The sequence below is a fragment of the Sinocyclocheilus anshuiensis genome, unplaced genomic scaffold, assembly GCF_001515605.1.
Source record: "Sinocyclocheilus anshuiensis isolate Anshui unplaced genomic scaffold, SAMN03320099.WGS_v1.1 scaffold242, whole genome shotgun sequence".
NCBI lineage: Eukaryota > Metazoa > Chordata > Actinopteri > Cypriniformes > Cyprinidae > Sinocyclocheilus > Sinocyclocheilus anshuiensis.
The window spans coordinates 584,175-600,249 of NW_015546053.1; the positions used below are offsets into that span (position 1 = coordinate 584,175).

Sequence of the window (16,075 nt, forward strand, 5' to 3'; positions counted from 1 at the left end):
TACTCGGCGTTGAATGGTGGTGTGAGACTGATTTATATAGTGTGTGTTATTGGTAGCAGCTGTGTGTGATTGGTTTCAGGTGAGCTTGCGATTAGTGCAATGGAGCATGGGAAATGTAGTCCAGGGTAGTCTGTGTGGTGTGAGAGTCAATATAATGGGAGGGCGACCTCTGGTAGCAAGCAGATGGAAGTTCATGGACAGGATTCGTGACAGTAATATTTCACAACATGAGAGTTTCACTGTATTGTGATCACATGAAAAAATACATTTTGAAATGTAAAAAAGGTGTTTTAAAGTGTAATAATATGTCACAATGTAACAGTTTTTACTGTATTTTTGACCAAATTATATTTTTGTTTTCCAAAAACATTAAAAACCATAACTTTTGAATGGTACTGTATCCCTACGAAACTAGGAATTAAGAGTTTCTGTGTGTGAGTGGCTAATTTTACAGAGCTTCCTTAGAATCAAATAGTGAGTGATGATTAGTGAGAAATTGTTAAGATTATGTAAGAAAAAACAGGTTACAGGTAGTTATTCGGTGTCCGTTTACGGGCCCAAGTCAAAAACCGCCGACCACATCTCTATTATATGGCTTGATGGTTTTTTCCCTCGTTTTGGTATCAACGGACAAGAAAACTGTCTGTCCACTCACATAGTTAAGTTTTAGCATGCCTCTCCCTAACAATCTGCCTCAAGCAAACACCACTAAATGATGCAGTTTACCGCATTCCTAAGGTTAACCGTTAAGTCAACCGCAAGTGAGCCTGGGGTCCATTCAGCCACCCAGAGCATGTTTAAGCAGCATCAAAATGTATTCAAAAGAGTTCAGAAAATCGAAACATGTCATGGGACGTTTGTTTTGACGGTGTCTGGGATCTAAATGGACAAGCCCCAAGGTTTCTGCTTGACCATGCTAGGCCTGTCAGCTCTTCAGGCTTAAAGTTCACATTGAGGATGCAGACAATATTTTGGCTGTTCAGACTGGAACAGCTTGCACTCTTCATCCTCGGGCACCATCCAAGAGCTTTGGCGTCTTCTTCAACCCATCAACATCTCCAGCAGTGGGCCTGAGGGGGCGTTCTGGTTCATGAGTCTCTATACTGTTGGATTCCACTAGCCATTTTTAGTCTGTTGGTAATTGCTGCTCATTTGCAGAAAGTTGAGCTTAGCTTCATCGCACCATTATTGCTCATGCTGCCGGAAGCCACCAACTCTTATTGAAAACTAATGAGTTCCAGTTGTTTTATCGCAGAAAATCGCCCTGTGTGTGAATGCTGTTGGCGTTTGACAGACTGCTGAGAGCTTAGCTGTTTGGAGTCAGCATTTAATTCTTGTAGCGACGGCATCCAACCAGGGAATCTGATAAGCAGCAGGTGGCAAAGGGGATCTTAAATGCTATTGATTGTTTTGAAGAATGAGAATTAGCCATAAGGTGTTCTCTAGTGTGTTGTGAGCACTTGCGTTTCAAAAGCAGATGTTAAGTCACTGTTAATGTAGAGCTGTGCGACAGAAGTATTGGTTGTTCAGAAATAAACAAGTAGAACTGAAGAGCTTGTTCCTTTTTTTAGCTCTGAAGTACCTTAAGTGATGTTTATTAAGGCATATTTTTGCCTTTGTGATGTTAAATGTCATGGCCATTTTCAAGTCATGTGACTCTGTCATTGTCCAAAAAAAATACAAAATACTTCTGCAGAATAGAATAACATCTTTAATAACACATGAAAAGGGTTTAAATGGTTTTAGTATAACGTTTCTATATAACACATGACAATTACATATAGATTGTAATTACAGCACTATAAATGCACAATACAGTACGGATTATATATACTGGATGGGACAGGACAAAACCGCACAAAATATGTAAAAACAAAAAATAATAATAATAATAAAAGGAGCGAGGCTTAAATAAAAAAGGTGGACAAACGTAAGCCTTAAGTTCAACATGCCAACTTATAGACAGGTGAATTGCTATTAAAAATCATTAAATTACTATTAAATATTTAACATTTATATATTTTTAAATGTTTAATCATTATTAAATATCTAAGATATTTAGTATTTACTAAGTATAAGGTAAAAATAATTAACAAACAAATAAATAAATCGTATTTGATCTAGGTATTGACAGGTTTTTTGATGTTCACATACTGTATTAACATATACATAATACTAAGATGTTGTATTGATTGCAGGCTTTATTGTGGCCTGTTGGTAAGATGTTGTTGTTCAAGTGTGTTTTTGAAGTCAATAATATGTGTGAATGTTTTTCCCCTAACAATGTGTTCCAGTTTTTTTTTCCTTGTTAGCTTGTATGTGCTTTTATACCACACACACACACACAGACATTAGCTTTCAGAACAGAATGGCTCTGCAGAATCGAACAAGGAGGTGTTGACTGACTCCACACTTCCTTGATTTGTCTGAGGAAGAGAATGTCTGAAATGCCTTCTAGATGAGATAGTCTAGAACAACAGGTATAGGTGCCTAAAAATCATAAGTAGTCTGTTATGGTTTGTGGAGACAGGGAGTTTGAGGTCTGTAAGTGCCTGAAGAATAAAGTGACCTCAAAAAGGTCATTCATAGCGTATTGTTAGCACATCAGGTGATTGCTTTATCCACTTCTAGCTGATATTGTGCTGTATTTTCAGAAATTGTGCTGTAGAGTTGGATATGACTGAAATCTTATATCACAGTATGAGTGATTTTATATCACAGTATCCATGTATGCAATGCAGTTCAAAGGTTTGCAGTCAATACTTTTGAAAAGTATCATCAAGCCTAACATTTGATAAAAAATGCAAAACAGTAATATTGTGTAAGATTATTGCAATTTGAAATTACATTTTAAAATATATATTTTAAAATGTAATTTCAAATTGCAATAATCTTACACAATATTACTGTTTTGCATTTTTTATCAAATGTTAGGCTTGATGATACTTTTCAAAAGTATTGACTGCAAACCTTTGAACTGCATTGCATACATGGATACTGTGATATAAAATCACTCATACTGTGATATAAGATTTCAGTCATATCCAACTCTACAGCACAATTTCTGAAAATACAGCACAATATCAGCTAGAAGTGGATACACACTTCCTTGATTTGTCTGAGGAAGATAATGTCTGAAATGCCTTCTAGATGAGATAGTCTAGAACAACAGGTATAGGTGCCTAAGAATCATAAGTAGTCTGTTATGGTTTGTGGAGACAGGGAGTTTGAGGTCTGTAAGTGCCTGAAGAATAAAGTGACCTCAAAAAGGTCATTCATAGCGTATTGTTAGCACATCAGGTGATTGCTTTATCCACTTCTAGCTGATATTGTGCTGTATTTTCAGAAATTGTGCTGTAGAGTTGGATATGACTGAAATCTTATATCACAGTATGAGTGATTTTATATCACAGTATCCATGTATGCAATGCAGTTCAAAGGTTTGCAGTCAATACTTTTGAAAAGTATCATCAAGCCTAACATTTGATAAAAAATGCAAAACAGTAATATTGTGTAAGATTATTGCAATTTGAAATTACATTTTAAAATATATATTTTAAAATGTAATTTATTCCAGGCAACGTTTTATTTTCAGCAGCCATTACTCCAGTCTTCAGTGTGAGATGATCCTTCAGAAATCATTCTAATATGCTGATTTGGTGCACAAGAAACATTTATTATTATTATCAATGCTGAAAACAGTTCTGCTGCTTAATATTATATTAACATTATACAAATAACATTATAAATGACTTTATTGGCACTTTTGAACAATTTAATGCATCTTTGCTAAAAAAAAAAAAAAAAAAAAAATACAATTATTTCCAAAAAAAAAAAAAAAACTACTGACTCCAAACATTTGAACAGTAGTGTGTAAATATGTATTTATCATTTAACAGATTTATCCATTATAAGCCATTATGTTTAGCATTAGTGCAAAAACACGACTTCATGTTATAAAACATCTGAGCTAAAAAAAACAAAGACCATCTTATGTAAAAAAAAAACAAAAAAAAAAACATCTTAAATATGTACCTTGGTGTAAATAGTTTAGGTCATAAATAGTAAAATCGACTGACACATTTTGACTATCAGGTGGTATATATTGTTATACCGTCATTCAGCCAGTGTTGCTCTGCTTTGAAGTTAAGCTAGCATATTTATGAACAAGAAAATGTAAAGTGAAAGTGAAGTGACATGTCATACTCAGAATTTGTGCTCTGCATTTAACCCATCCAAGTGCACACACACAGTAGTGAACACACACACACACACACACACTGTGAAGACACACCCGGAGCAGTGAGCAGCCAGTGCTGCGGCGCCCGGGGAGCAGTTGGGGGTTCTGTGCCTGAAGGGTCTCACCTCAGTCATGGTATTGAAGGTGGAAGAGAGCGCTGTACATTCACTCCCCCCACCTACAATCCCTGCCGGACCTGAGACTCGAACCCGCAACCTTCTCTCTAACCATTAGGCCATGACTGCCCCCAACATGAAAGGTTCGCCACTCAGTTGACACAAAGTGCCAAGTGAGCACAGAGTATAAGTGGGGGGAGTACAGGGCCTTATGGCACACCTTTGTTGATGGCCAGAAGGTGGGAGGTGAACTTCATCTCCCTTGTAGAAAATCGAGCAGCTGCCAGCACTTGGCTGGCTCAGTGCCCATATTTCTGTTTAAGAAGGTGGATGATATTGAAAACAGAAGTGAAGTCAAAGAACAGGATGCATGCTTAGGTGTTTAATGTCTCCGGGTGATGTAATGTGCGGTGTGTCGAAGATGCCGGGTTAATGGCAACCTCCATTAATATACATGAGTGGGCGGCTGTTTTCAAATGCGAACTCAACTTTGAGATTTCAAAGACGATCCTGAGGGTAAATGTGGTTCTTCTGCCAAGCGTTGTTCAATAGGAGGCGTATATAATAATATAAAATATTAACTTATTAAATCATTCAGATGAGGCTTTTGAATGCCAAATAAATTGGTTAACAGTCATTCAGATTTCTCTTGGTTTGTTTTCTTGTGTATTGGGATATACTTGTTTTGTATTTTGCCCATAGCGTCTTTATGGTATGATATATTTACTATGGCTGATGCTCAGAGACATTACACATATTCATGTTTTTGTAGGATTTTCAGCTGTGGAACTTGCTTTAATGTGTGAGATACAGCATCTATTCTGTCTATGGTTGCTAATAAGTTTTCCTCTGCTTTGTTTTTGAAGGTATGGGCTGTTTGAGAAGCAGCTCACACTCCTTGAGGAGGCCGAAGGAGGCTTTGATCAGTTCACACGCAGCTATAAGAGTTACGGAGTACAGCGGATGCCAGACAACAGCCTCGTCTTTAAGGAGTGGGCCCCAGCCGCCGAGGCTCTGTTCCTCACTGGAGACTTCAGTACGTCTTTTCTCATTCTAAGGCCCTTTCCCTAAGCCCTAGACGCTTGCCATCTTCCCGTCGGGTAGTAGGCAGCAATTTTTGTTAGATCTCGAATCCCATTAAAATTAGGCGTTAAGCAAAAATACAATATTAAGTTAACTTCAGCCAAAGCTGAAGTTAAGAAGCTAAAGTTCAGCTAAATGGCTCATTGCCCATTCCACATTTAAATATATTTAGTAAAATTAGAATGTAAAATACAAGTATAATCAATAATGATTATTTTAATGTAAAAAATAAATAATAATAATAATAATAATTATGTTGCTATATGTTTAGAATGCAACACTCACTGTTATATAATATATAAATAGTAAGATGAAATAATTGAATTTATTTTTGATTGATAAATTACAAATATTTAATTTATTATACAAGTAAACGTCTCTGCACATGAATAATGATTATTATAATGGCTTAAAATAAAGCTATACTGTAATACTCATAAAATGCAACACAATTTTATTTAGAATTTAAGGCAAAATATTAGATTTATTTTCAAATGTATCAAAATAAAACGTAATATGCAAGACATTAATTATTAATTATTTGAATGGCTTAAAATATTAAGCTGTAGAGTACTATACTTAAAATGCAACCGTTGTTATGTAAATAATAAAGCAAAATTATTTTAATTATTATTTAAATTTATTTAGTAACATAAAATGTATGTGTAATACTTTGTTCATTAATAATGATGATTTTAATGGCTTAAAACATTGATATACTGTACTACACTTTCAATGCAACAGTTTTATGTAAATAATAAGGTCAAATATTTTACCTATTTTCAGATTTTGTATATTCAGTCAAATTAAATATAATCTACAATACACAATATTTTAATGGATTACAATATTAAGCTATATGTACTACACTTAAAATGCAACAGTTTTACGTAAACACCAAGGGACAATATTTGACCTATTTTAAGATGCTGTATGTTGAGTAAAATTCAAATGTATTAGACTTTAATTAATTTAATGTCGTAAAATAGTAAGACATACTGTACTATGCTTAAAATGCAAGACAGTTTTATGTAAATAGTAAGGTAACATTTGATTTATTTTTAATATTTTGTGTTGTGCAAATAGTGGAGTGTTATATAAAAGGTGTAGTCAACAACTTTTCAGCTTTTTCGCAATTCATAATTCAGAAAGTTTTGTTATTGTACTGATATTTTGTTCCTTTGCAGAATTCATAAATCATACAAGAGTTAGTCTGCCTATTCATCTATATCTTATATCAATTTGTAGTTGACTGTTTGTTCTCTTTGACAGATAATTTTTTCATCTTAAACCAGATGAAAGAACATTGTGTTCAGGTTAAGACAAAACGAAGAATCCCTTCAAGGTTATCTGAATTGCCTACAAGACCAAATCAGTCAGTCAGTCAGTCACGAAGGGCCTTTCTTTTGAAATCTTTTGTTTGTCAAAAGTCTGGCATAATGATTTCTCACTAAGAAAGTGCATGATTTGAAGGCATTTGCTTGTCTTTTCTAGTCATTAGGAAGTACAAGGTTTGTTCTTAAAGAAGTAATGAGCCAGACTTTACAGACTGCAGGCCAAATTCTGTAGTCTTTGATCACATGGCAGAACTTACATTGTTTTTGAATAAACAAATGGTTGTTAGTAATTTTATCAGAGAGAATGCAAATTAGGCAACAGATAGATAAGCATCACTATGACTGTTTCTCAGGATTTGAACAAACTGCTAACACTAATTATTAAAATTCGGCATACAGTGCATGAAAGACATGAATTATAACTCAAATCATGCAGATTGTCGAAGAGTATAAAATGATCCTGTTGAATCTGCAGTAAAAAATAAAAATACGGCAGCTGTGGTCAAAAATTCACAGACATAAATGGTGTAATGTTAATATATCAAACGTGAATTACCAAATTGCCATACAATGTGATAACCAGCATAATAATACACAGGTTGTAAAATAGAAAACAAAGACAAAACACGATCAGGGTAACACAATACTACAATAATGCAAAAAAAATGTATCACAAAGCACCCAATATACATTACGGATAACATACATATTAAATATAATGAAATAAATAATATGTCCTTTGACTCCTTTTACTGTTTTCAACTGTAAATTATATGGTAATCAATGTTATTTATTCACATAAACTAACAGTGTTTTACTATGAAAATAATTATAATGCTCTGTTAAACCAATTTACAGTTTTTCACCTTATATGCTAAGGAAACTTATAGTTGTCTCTCTCTCTCTCTCTCTCTCTCTCTCTCTCTCTGTTATGATGCACTTTTTTTATCCTTCTGGTGCACCTTGTGTTAGTGGTCAAATACCTTGTGTTTATGGTATTACATTTTTATGCAATAATTAATAACCACTTTTTGAGCATAAAACTTCTATAGCTTTATTATTTTTCTTTATTATTGCTTAATTTTTTTTTCTTTATTATTAATCTGCCAAGTGTCTTCTTTAAAGGTGTGGTAAGTGATTTCTGATAGCCAACGTTGATATTTCAAATCACCAAAACAAACACGCCCCTATTTTGATAGCTCCACCCCACACATACATATGCAACCCAGGCAACGATTATGGCGGAATCTGCTGTATGCTGTGTTAAACATATTATCTTACTTTTCGGACACACTTTGGGAGCTGACGCTTGAAACGGACAGTGGAGGAGGTTTAGACGCTCCAGGCTTATAGGGTGTGGAAATGAATGTGTCTTTATCATAGCTGAAAGGAACGACAATACGATTACAGATGAACAAACAAGCGAACATGACACACGAGCATATTCAAGCAAAAGCCAGCATATATTAGTTCTGTGAAACAAAGCAAAGCCAATGTTCCTCACCTATCGAGAAGAAACAAAGCAACCTCGGCATCCGATCGCAGGCCTTCCCGCTCCTTGAGTTCTCTCCAGCGTTGGAAAGCTGATCCGAAATTTACACGGGTCCTACTTGCCTTATCATAAGCCTTCTTTTGTTACGCAGACGTTTTCCTCTTGTGTTATTTATCCGCCATCTCTATCTTTCTGTTGTTGCTCGGCTCGGCTAATGTCCATCCTGTGCACTGAGCGCTCTCTCGTCCCATCATGAGTAGACACGCCCCTTACTGCTGATTGGCTACAAGTTTGTTTTGGGACTCGGCCCGACTAAGTTTTCTAAAGCGTTTTTGAAAAAAATACATACCCCACCTCTAAAAGAGACCAAACATCTGTTTGTTATGAAAAATGTGCAAACATAATATTTTCACTTAAAAAAATAAAAAATAAAACGTATATTTTCTAAAACATGTTTTACTCTAAAATTGTGAAAAAATAAACCTGAAATGAATCAAAGCCATAAATAAACAAGTTGTGTTCCAAATTTGAGGTTGATATCTCGAACTGACTCGAGAGCACCATCTATATTGTTCATTTAATTTGTAGCTTAATTAGTACACTGTGTTTTAGTTATTAGACATGTTTTCACCATAAAACCTCTCAACCCTTTCTTAGTAGCCACCATTTTGGAAATGCTGTCAAATGATGCTGTTCACTGAAGTCAGAATGAGTTGGAATCAGTCGGCCCCAAGTCTGATGTCTGATTCCATAGGATCATAGTTTCAGTGGTTATTTTCAGATTGGAGGTGCTAGATTTAAATTTAATGGTAATATGAACAGCTAACCAATCAGGAAGTCCATTTTGAAAACATGTAGTTTTGCACATCCCTATTTCCCTTTCCCTAGCAACCACTCAGAACACCCTAGCAACGATGATAAAGCACTCATAGCATCTTAACAAACACGTCACACCGTCCTTGCAAGCTTTGCGCAGACAAAACATTTTTATATAATATTATGTATCGAGCAGGGAAAATTTTTAACTGCAATTGCTTTCTTTTAATAGATGGCTGGGATAATTTTTCACATCGCTACAGTAAAAAGGACTTTGGGAAATGGGAGCTGCACATACACCCAAAAGAGGACAAGACACCTGCTGTCGCTCATAACTCCAAGCTGAAGGTGAGCAGACGCATTAGCTGGTTTGTTTACTTCATTAGCCTGAATGAGGCGCTGAGGTATTATGAAGGCTTTATGCGCTGTCAAGATGGCTTTAATATTCAGCCGTTTTATGGATGGCGTGTCAATGTTAAAGATACAGCAACAGCTGTGACTTTCAAGCCATTTGATGCTCTTCAACAGCATATGTTTTTAATAACGCCGCTCCAATTTGGAGCTTCACACCCATGAGGTTTAAAACACTGAGCTTTAATTTTAAACAAATTGAAGCGGGGTCCTGTGGGATCGGTTGGACTCTTCACTCAGTTCAAGATTGTAAATTCAATTAAAGTCAACAAGCTGAATGGACTTTATTTACTTTAACACACATTCTTGATATTATTGTGAACGATTCATCCGTGCATATTAAAAGTAATCTTGCATCAAAATGCAATAACTTGCTCTGCTAATTTCCATCACCTATAGGCCACACTGGCACAGGGTCAATTACATAGAAAACTGTCCAAAATAAAGAAAGCAGATACAACTTTTAATTATAACAATGTATTAGTAAATGTTAAAATTACTGTAATATTAAGATGAATTAATACTTTAGATATATTTTTCATTGTTAGCTCGTGATAAAGGGATAGTTCGTCAAAGAATGAATGTTGTCGTTCCAAATTGTAAGACTGGGGTTAATGTTGAAACACAGAAATGTGTAATGAGTTACTGTCCCTCCATCGAAATCTGTTCATCATATTGCATGCATTAAACCAATTAATGTTGATTCATTTTGTGATGCCTTTATAGCCATTTTGGAAAGTCTTTCGAAGACATTTTTAACAGGGTTAAGCCAAATACAGTTTTAGACTTTTTAGCGAACATAAACTAATTTAATTAGCAATTTTGTAATTGCATTTTTAGCTGAACTATGCCTTTAACTAATGTAGCTAATTAATTTTGCCAAATGGAACCCTTAATAACCTTAATCGTAAAGGGAAATTTCACCAAAAAATGAAAATTGCCATTATACTCATCCTCCACTTCCAAACCTGTGTGAACCAGTATAATAATAAGATATTTTGAAGAATGTGGGTAACCAAACAGTTGACGGTAGCCGTTTGGTTATCAAAAAATCTTTAAAAAATCTGGTTTAAAATGTACTCTTTATTTTGTTTTCATATGATTTTGAAAAACTACTTTATTTTTATACCGTTTTTAAGAATAGTTTACATTTAATGACTGTAAAAATGTCATATGGTGTAACCATCAAGAAAAATATTCCTTACACCTTTGAATATACTTGAGTGTACATCATAATCATTTTCTAAAATTATTTTAAATATAATTTTCAAGGTTACTTTGATTTATTTTATTTATCTAATTTGTATTTTTTTTTGGAAATATCATGAATTATTAATTCAAATATATCATTAAGTTGCACCACGTGACATTTTACAGCCTAAACTAGTTTTTCCTTATAAAAATGTAAAATTATCTGACTAATTCTTTTCAAGAATTTCATTTGTTTAATTGACCTATCAGTAAGCCCCTCCCATCGAACGCAGATGAGCCAATGGCAGTTGAGTATCAGTTGCACGGGGACCGGAACTCGGACATCTTTAGGTTTCAGCGCCATAGAGAAACATTGGAAGATCCGAAGCTCTCATCGGTTTGATGGTGTTTATGCTTTACAAAAATGGCAAAACGATCACGATCTGTCACTGTAAGAGAGTTCATAACTCTTTGTTACTTTGTTTGTCCGAGTGAGCAACAGTAACTAAGGGGGGTGGGGCTTACCGATAGGTCAGTTAGGCTTTTTTTTTCTTATGATATAAGAGCAGTTATCTTCACCTTGACAGTTTTTACTTTATCTCTGCAAATGAATTTTAAATTTGAATGTCTGATTTTTTAACATTTTTTTTTATTAAATTAATTGACCAAAAAATAGCATCATATCATTGACCCAGTTGCTGGCCGTGAGGCTGAGATTAATTTCTAATCTATCTGCTTACAAAGCCAGTACTGTATCTCTGTGTTTAGTGTCCAGTCTCTTCCACTCTTGCTGTCCATTATGTGGTGTGACACGCTGGCAGAGGCTTGATTGATGGCAGGTAGATGCCACTAACTGGGCACAGGCTGCTTTTCTGGTTGCTTTGTTCCTGCTGCCTTCCTGGGTCAGGCTCTGGACGATAAGAACCAGATGCAGACTCTGGCTGACTGGACTCGAATGAGTTGAGTGTCAACTGGATTATGTTCCCGGTGAAAAGTGGTCCGGCCAGACTTTAATTATGCAAGAAGTGGACTGTTATGATGCACTTTTTTTATCCTTCTGGTGCACCTTGTGTTAGTGGTCAAATACCTTGTGTTTATGGTATTACATTTTTATGCAATAATTAATAACCACTTTTTGAGCATAAAACTTCTATAGCTTTATTATTTTTCTTTATTATTGCTTAATTTTTTTTTCTTTATTATTAATCTGCCAAGTGTCTTCTTTAAAGGTGTGGTAAGTGATTTCTGATAGCCAACGTTGATATTTCAAATCACCAAAACAAACACGCCCCTATTTTGATAGCTCCACCCCACACATACATATGCAACCCAGGCAACGATTATGGCGGAATCTGCTGTATGCTGTGTTAAACATATTATCTTACTTTTCGGACACACTTTGGGAGCTGACGCTTGAAACAGACCGTGGAGGAGGCCAATGTTCCTCACCTATCGAGAAGAAACAAAGCAACCTCGGCATCCGATCGCAGGCCTTCCCGCTCCTTGAGTTCTCTCCAGCGCTGGAAAGCTGATCCGAAATTTACACGGGTCCTACTTGCCTTATCATAAGCCTTCTTTTGTTACGCAGACGTTTTCCTCTTGTGTTATTTATCCGCCATCTCTATCTTTCTGTTGTTGCTCGGCTCGGCTAATGTCCATCCTGTGCACTGAGCGCTCTCTCGTCCCATCATGAGTAGACACGCCCCTTACTGCTGATTGGCTACAAGTTTGTTTTGGGACTCGGCCCGACTAAGTTTTCTAAAGCGTTTTTGAAAAACATACATACCCCACCTCTAAAAGAGACCAAACATCTGTTTGTTATGAAAAATGTGCAAACATAATATTTTCACTTAAAAAAATAAAAAATAAAACGTATATTTTCTAAAACATGTTTTACTCTAAAATTGTGAAAAAATAAACCTGAAATGAATCAAAGCCATAAATAAACAAGTTGTGTTCCAAATTTGAGGTTGATATCTCGAACTGACTCGAGAGCACCATCTATATTGTTCATTTAATTTGTAGCTTAATTAGTACACTGTGTTTTAGTTATTAGACATGTTTTCACCATAAAACCTCTCAACCCTTTCTTAGTAGCCACCATTTTGGAAATGCTGTCAAATGATGCTGTTCACTGAAGTCAGAATGAGTTGGAATCAGTCGGCCCCAAGTCTGATGTCTGATTCCATAGGATCATAGTTTCAGTGGTTATTTTCAGATTGGAGGTGCTAGATTTAAATTTAATGGTAATATGAACAGCTAACCAATCAGGAAGTCCATTTTGAAAACATGTAGTTTTGCACATCCCTATTTCCCTTTCCCTAGCAACCACTCAGAACACCCTAGCAACGATGATAAAGCACTCATAGCATCTTAACAAACACGTCACACCGTCCTTGCAAGCTTTGCGCAGACAAAACATTTTTATATAATATTATGTATCGAGCAGGGAAAATTTTTAACTGCAATTGCTTTCTTTTAATAGATGGCTGGGATAATTTTTCACATCGCTACAGTAAAAAGGACTTTGGGAAATGGGAGCTGCACATACACCCAAAAGAGGACAAGACACCTGCTGTCGCTCATAACTCCAAGCTGAAGGTGAGCAGACGCATTAGCTGGTTTGTTTACTTCATTAGCCTGAATGAGGCGCTGAGGTATTATGAAGGCTTTATGCGCTGTCAAGATGGCTTTAATATTCAGCCGTTTTATGGATGGCGTGTCAATGTTAAAGATACAGCAACAGCTGTGACTTTCAAGCCATTTGATGCTCTTCAACAGCATATGTTTTTAATAACGCCGCTCCAATTTGGAGCTTCACACCCATGAGGTTTAAAACACTGAGCTTTAATTTTAAACAAATTGAAGCGGGGTCCTGTGGGATCGGTTGGACTCTTCACTCAGTTCAAGATTGTAAATTCAATTAAAGTCAACAAGCTGAATGGACTTTATTTACTTTAACACACATTCTTGATATTATTGTGAACGATTCATCCATGCATGTTATTCTTGCATCAGAACTTGCTCTGCTGCTTTCTGTCATTTACAGGCCACACTGGCAACTTAATTGGGTCATTTTGGGTCTTTTGATTGAAATAATGTATTGGTAAATATTGAAATTACTGTAACATTACCTCACATTAGGTCGATTTGTCATTGGTAGTTCATGTTACAGAGATACTTCACCCAAGAGTGAAAATTGTCTTCATTTTCTCACCTTTGGAATCATGAGACTTTGGTTAAACTTTGAAACACAAATTAAGTTATGTGTAATAAAACCTGAGTTTCTGTCTCTCTGTTGAAAATCTAGGTAACCAATTTAAATCTGTTCATCTTCATCATAATAAGTAGTAGCATCTTTTCACAAGACTTGGATTAAACCGCTGGATTCATATGGATTCAATTTACACTGCCTTTATAACCTTCTGGATCTTATAAGTTTTGGTTCCCTGGACTTTCAATAGAGGGACAGAAACATCTCAGGTTTCAATAAAAATCTCCATTTGTGTTTTGAAGATTAATCAAAGTCTCATGAAGGTGAGTAAATTATGAGTAAAAATAAAAAATTATGATTTTTGGGTGAACTATCTCTTTAACTAATGTAATTAATAAATTTTTCCAAATGGAACCTGAAGAACCTTAACCTTAAAGGGATCATTATACACAACCTCCACTTGTTACAAACCTGTATTAATTTCTGTTGAGCACAAAAGAAGATATTTTGACAAATGTTGGTAACCAAACAGTTGACGGTAGTCATTGGCGTCCATAGTATGGAAAACAAATAATATGGAATTCAGTGGCTACCGTCAACTGTTTGGTTATTAAAAAAATCTTATAAAAATCTGGTTTAAAACACATGTGCCAAATTCTTAGAAATGTACACTTTGTTGTTTTCATATGATTTTTAAAAACCTTTATACCATTTTCAAGAATACTTTACACTTATTTACTCTAGAAATGTCATATGGCTTAACCATCAAGTGAAATTAACATATTCGGAATCATGAGACTTTGGTTAAACTTTGAAACACAAATTAAGTTGTGTAATAAAACCTGAGTTTCTGTCTCTCTGTTGAAAATCTAGGTAACCAATTTAAATCTGTTCATCTTCATCATAATAAGTAGTAGCATCTTTTCACAAGACTTGGATTAAACCGCTGGATTCATATGGATTCAATTTACACTGCCTTTATAACCTTCTGGATCTTATAAGTTTTGGTTCCCTGGACTTTCAATAGAGGGACAGAAACATCTCAGGTTTCAATAAAAATCTCCATTTGTGTTTTGAAGATTAATCAAAGTCTCATGAAGGTGAGTAAATTATGAGTAAAAATAAAAAATTATGATTTTTGGGTGAACTATCTCTTTAACTAATGTAATTAATAAATTTTTCCAAATGGAACCTGAAGAACCTTAACCTTAAAGGGATCATTATACACAACCTCCACTTGTTACAAACCTGTATTAATTTCTGTTGAGCACAAAAGAAGATATTTTGACAAATGTTGGTAACCAAACAGTTGACGGTAGTCATTGGCGTCCATAGTATGGAAAACAAATAATATGGAATTCAGTGGCTACCGTCAACTGTTTGGTTATTAAAAAAATCTTATAAAAATCTGGTTTAAAACACATGTGCCAAATTCTTAGAAATGTACACTTTGTTGTTTTCATATGATTTTTAAAAACCTTTATACCATTTTCAAGAATACTTTACACTTATTTACTCTAGAAATGTCATATGGCTTAACCATCAAGTGAAATTAACATATTTTCCTTGAAAACACGTGAGTGTACTTCATAATCATTTTCAAAAATGTTTTTAAATATAATTTCAAAGGTAAGTTTTATTTATATTTTTTAGCTAATATATAAATTTTTGTAAATATTTTATTATATCTTTTCATGTGAACACACTGAAGAAATGACACTTTGCTACAATGTATAGTAGTGAGTGTACAGCTTGTATAACAGTGTAAATTTGCAGTCCCCTCAAAATAACTCAACACACAGCCATTAATGTCTAAACCGCTGGCCACAACCGTGAGTACACCCCTAAGTGAAAATGTCCAAATTGGGCCCAAAGTATCAATATTTTGTGTGGCCACCATTATTTTCCTGCACTGCCTTAACCCTCTTGGGCATGGAGTTCACCAGAGCTTCACAGGTTGCCACTGGAGTCCTCTTCCACTCCTCCATGACGACATCACGGAGCTGGTGGATGTTAGAGACCTTGCGCTCCTCCACCTTCCGTTTGAGGATGCCTCACAGATGCTCAATAGGGTTTAGGTCTGGAGACATACTTGGCCAATCCATCACCTTTCCCCTCAGCTTCTTTAGCAAGGCAGTGGTCGTCTTGGAGGTGTGTTTGGGGTCGTTATCATGT

At 35.3% G+C, this 16,075-nt stretch overlaps 1 protein-coding gene across 1 annotated transcript in view; it reads left to right on the forward strand.

The window, feature by feature from the left end:
- The window catches only part of LOC107699207 (1,4-alpha-glucan-branching enzyme-like), a 191,200-nt gene that overhangs the window by 27,669 nt on the left and 147,456 nt on the right, over positions 1–16,075 (forward strand). Inside the window, exons 2-7 of the mRNA XM_016500404.1 lie at positions 5,223–5,392; positions 9,317–9,432; positions 11,594–11,645; positions 13,172–13,287; positions 14,203–14,223; positions 14,980–15,000. Coding sequence (XP_016355890.1) covers positions 5,223–5,392; positions 9,317–9,432; positions 11,594–11,645; positions 13,172–13,287; positions 14,203–14,223; positions 14,980–15,000 — 496 coding nt within the window. The remainder of the gene's footprint in view (positions 1–5,222; positions 5,393–9,316; positions 9,433–11,593; positions 11,646–13,171; positions 13,288–14,202; positions 14,224–14,979; positions 15,001–16,075) is intronic.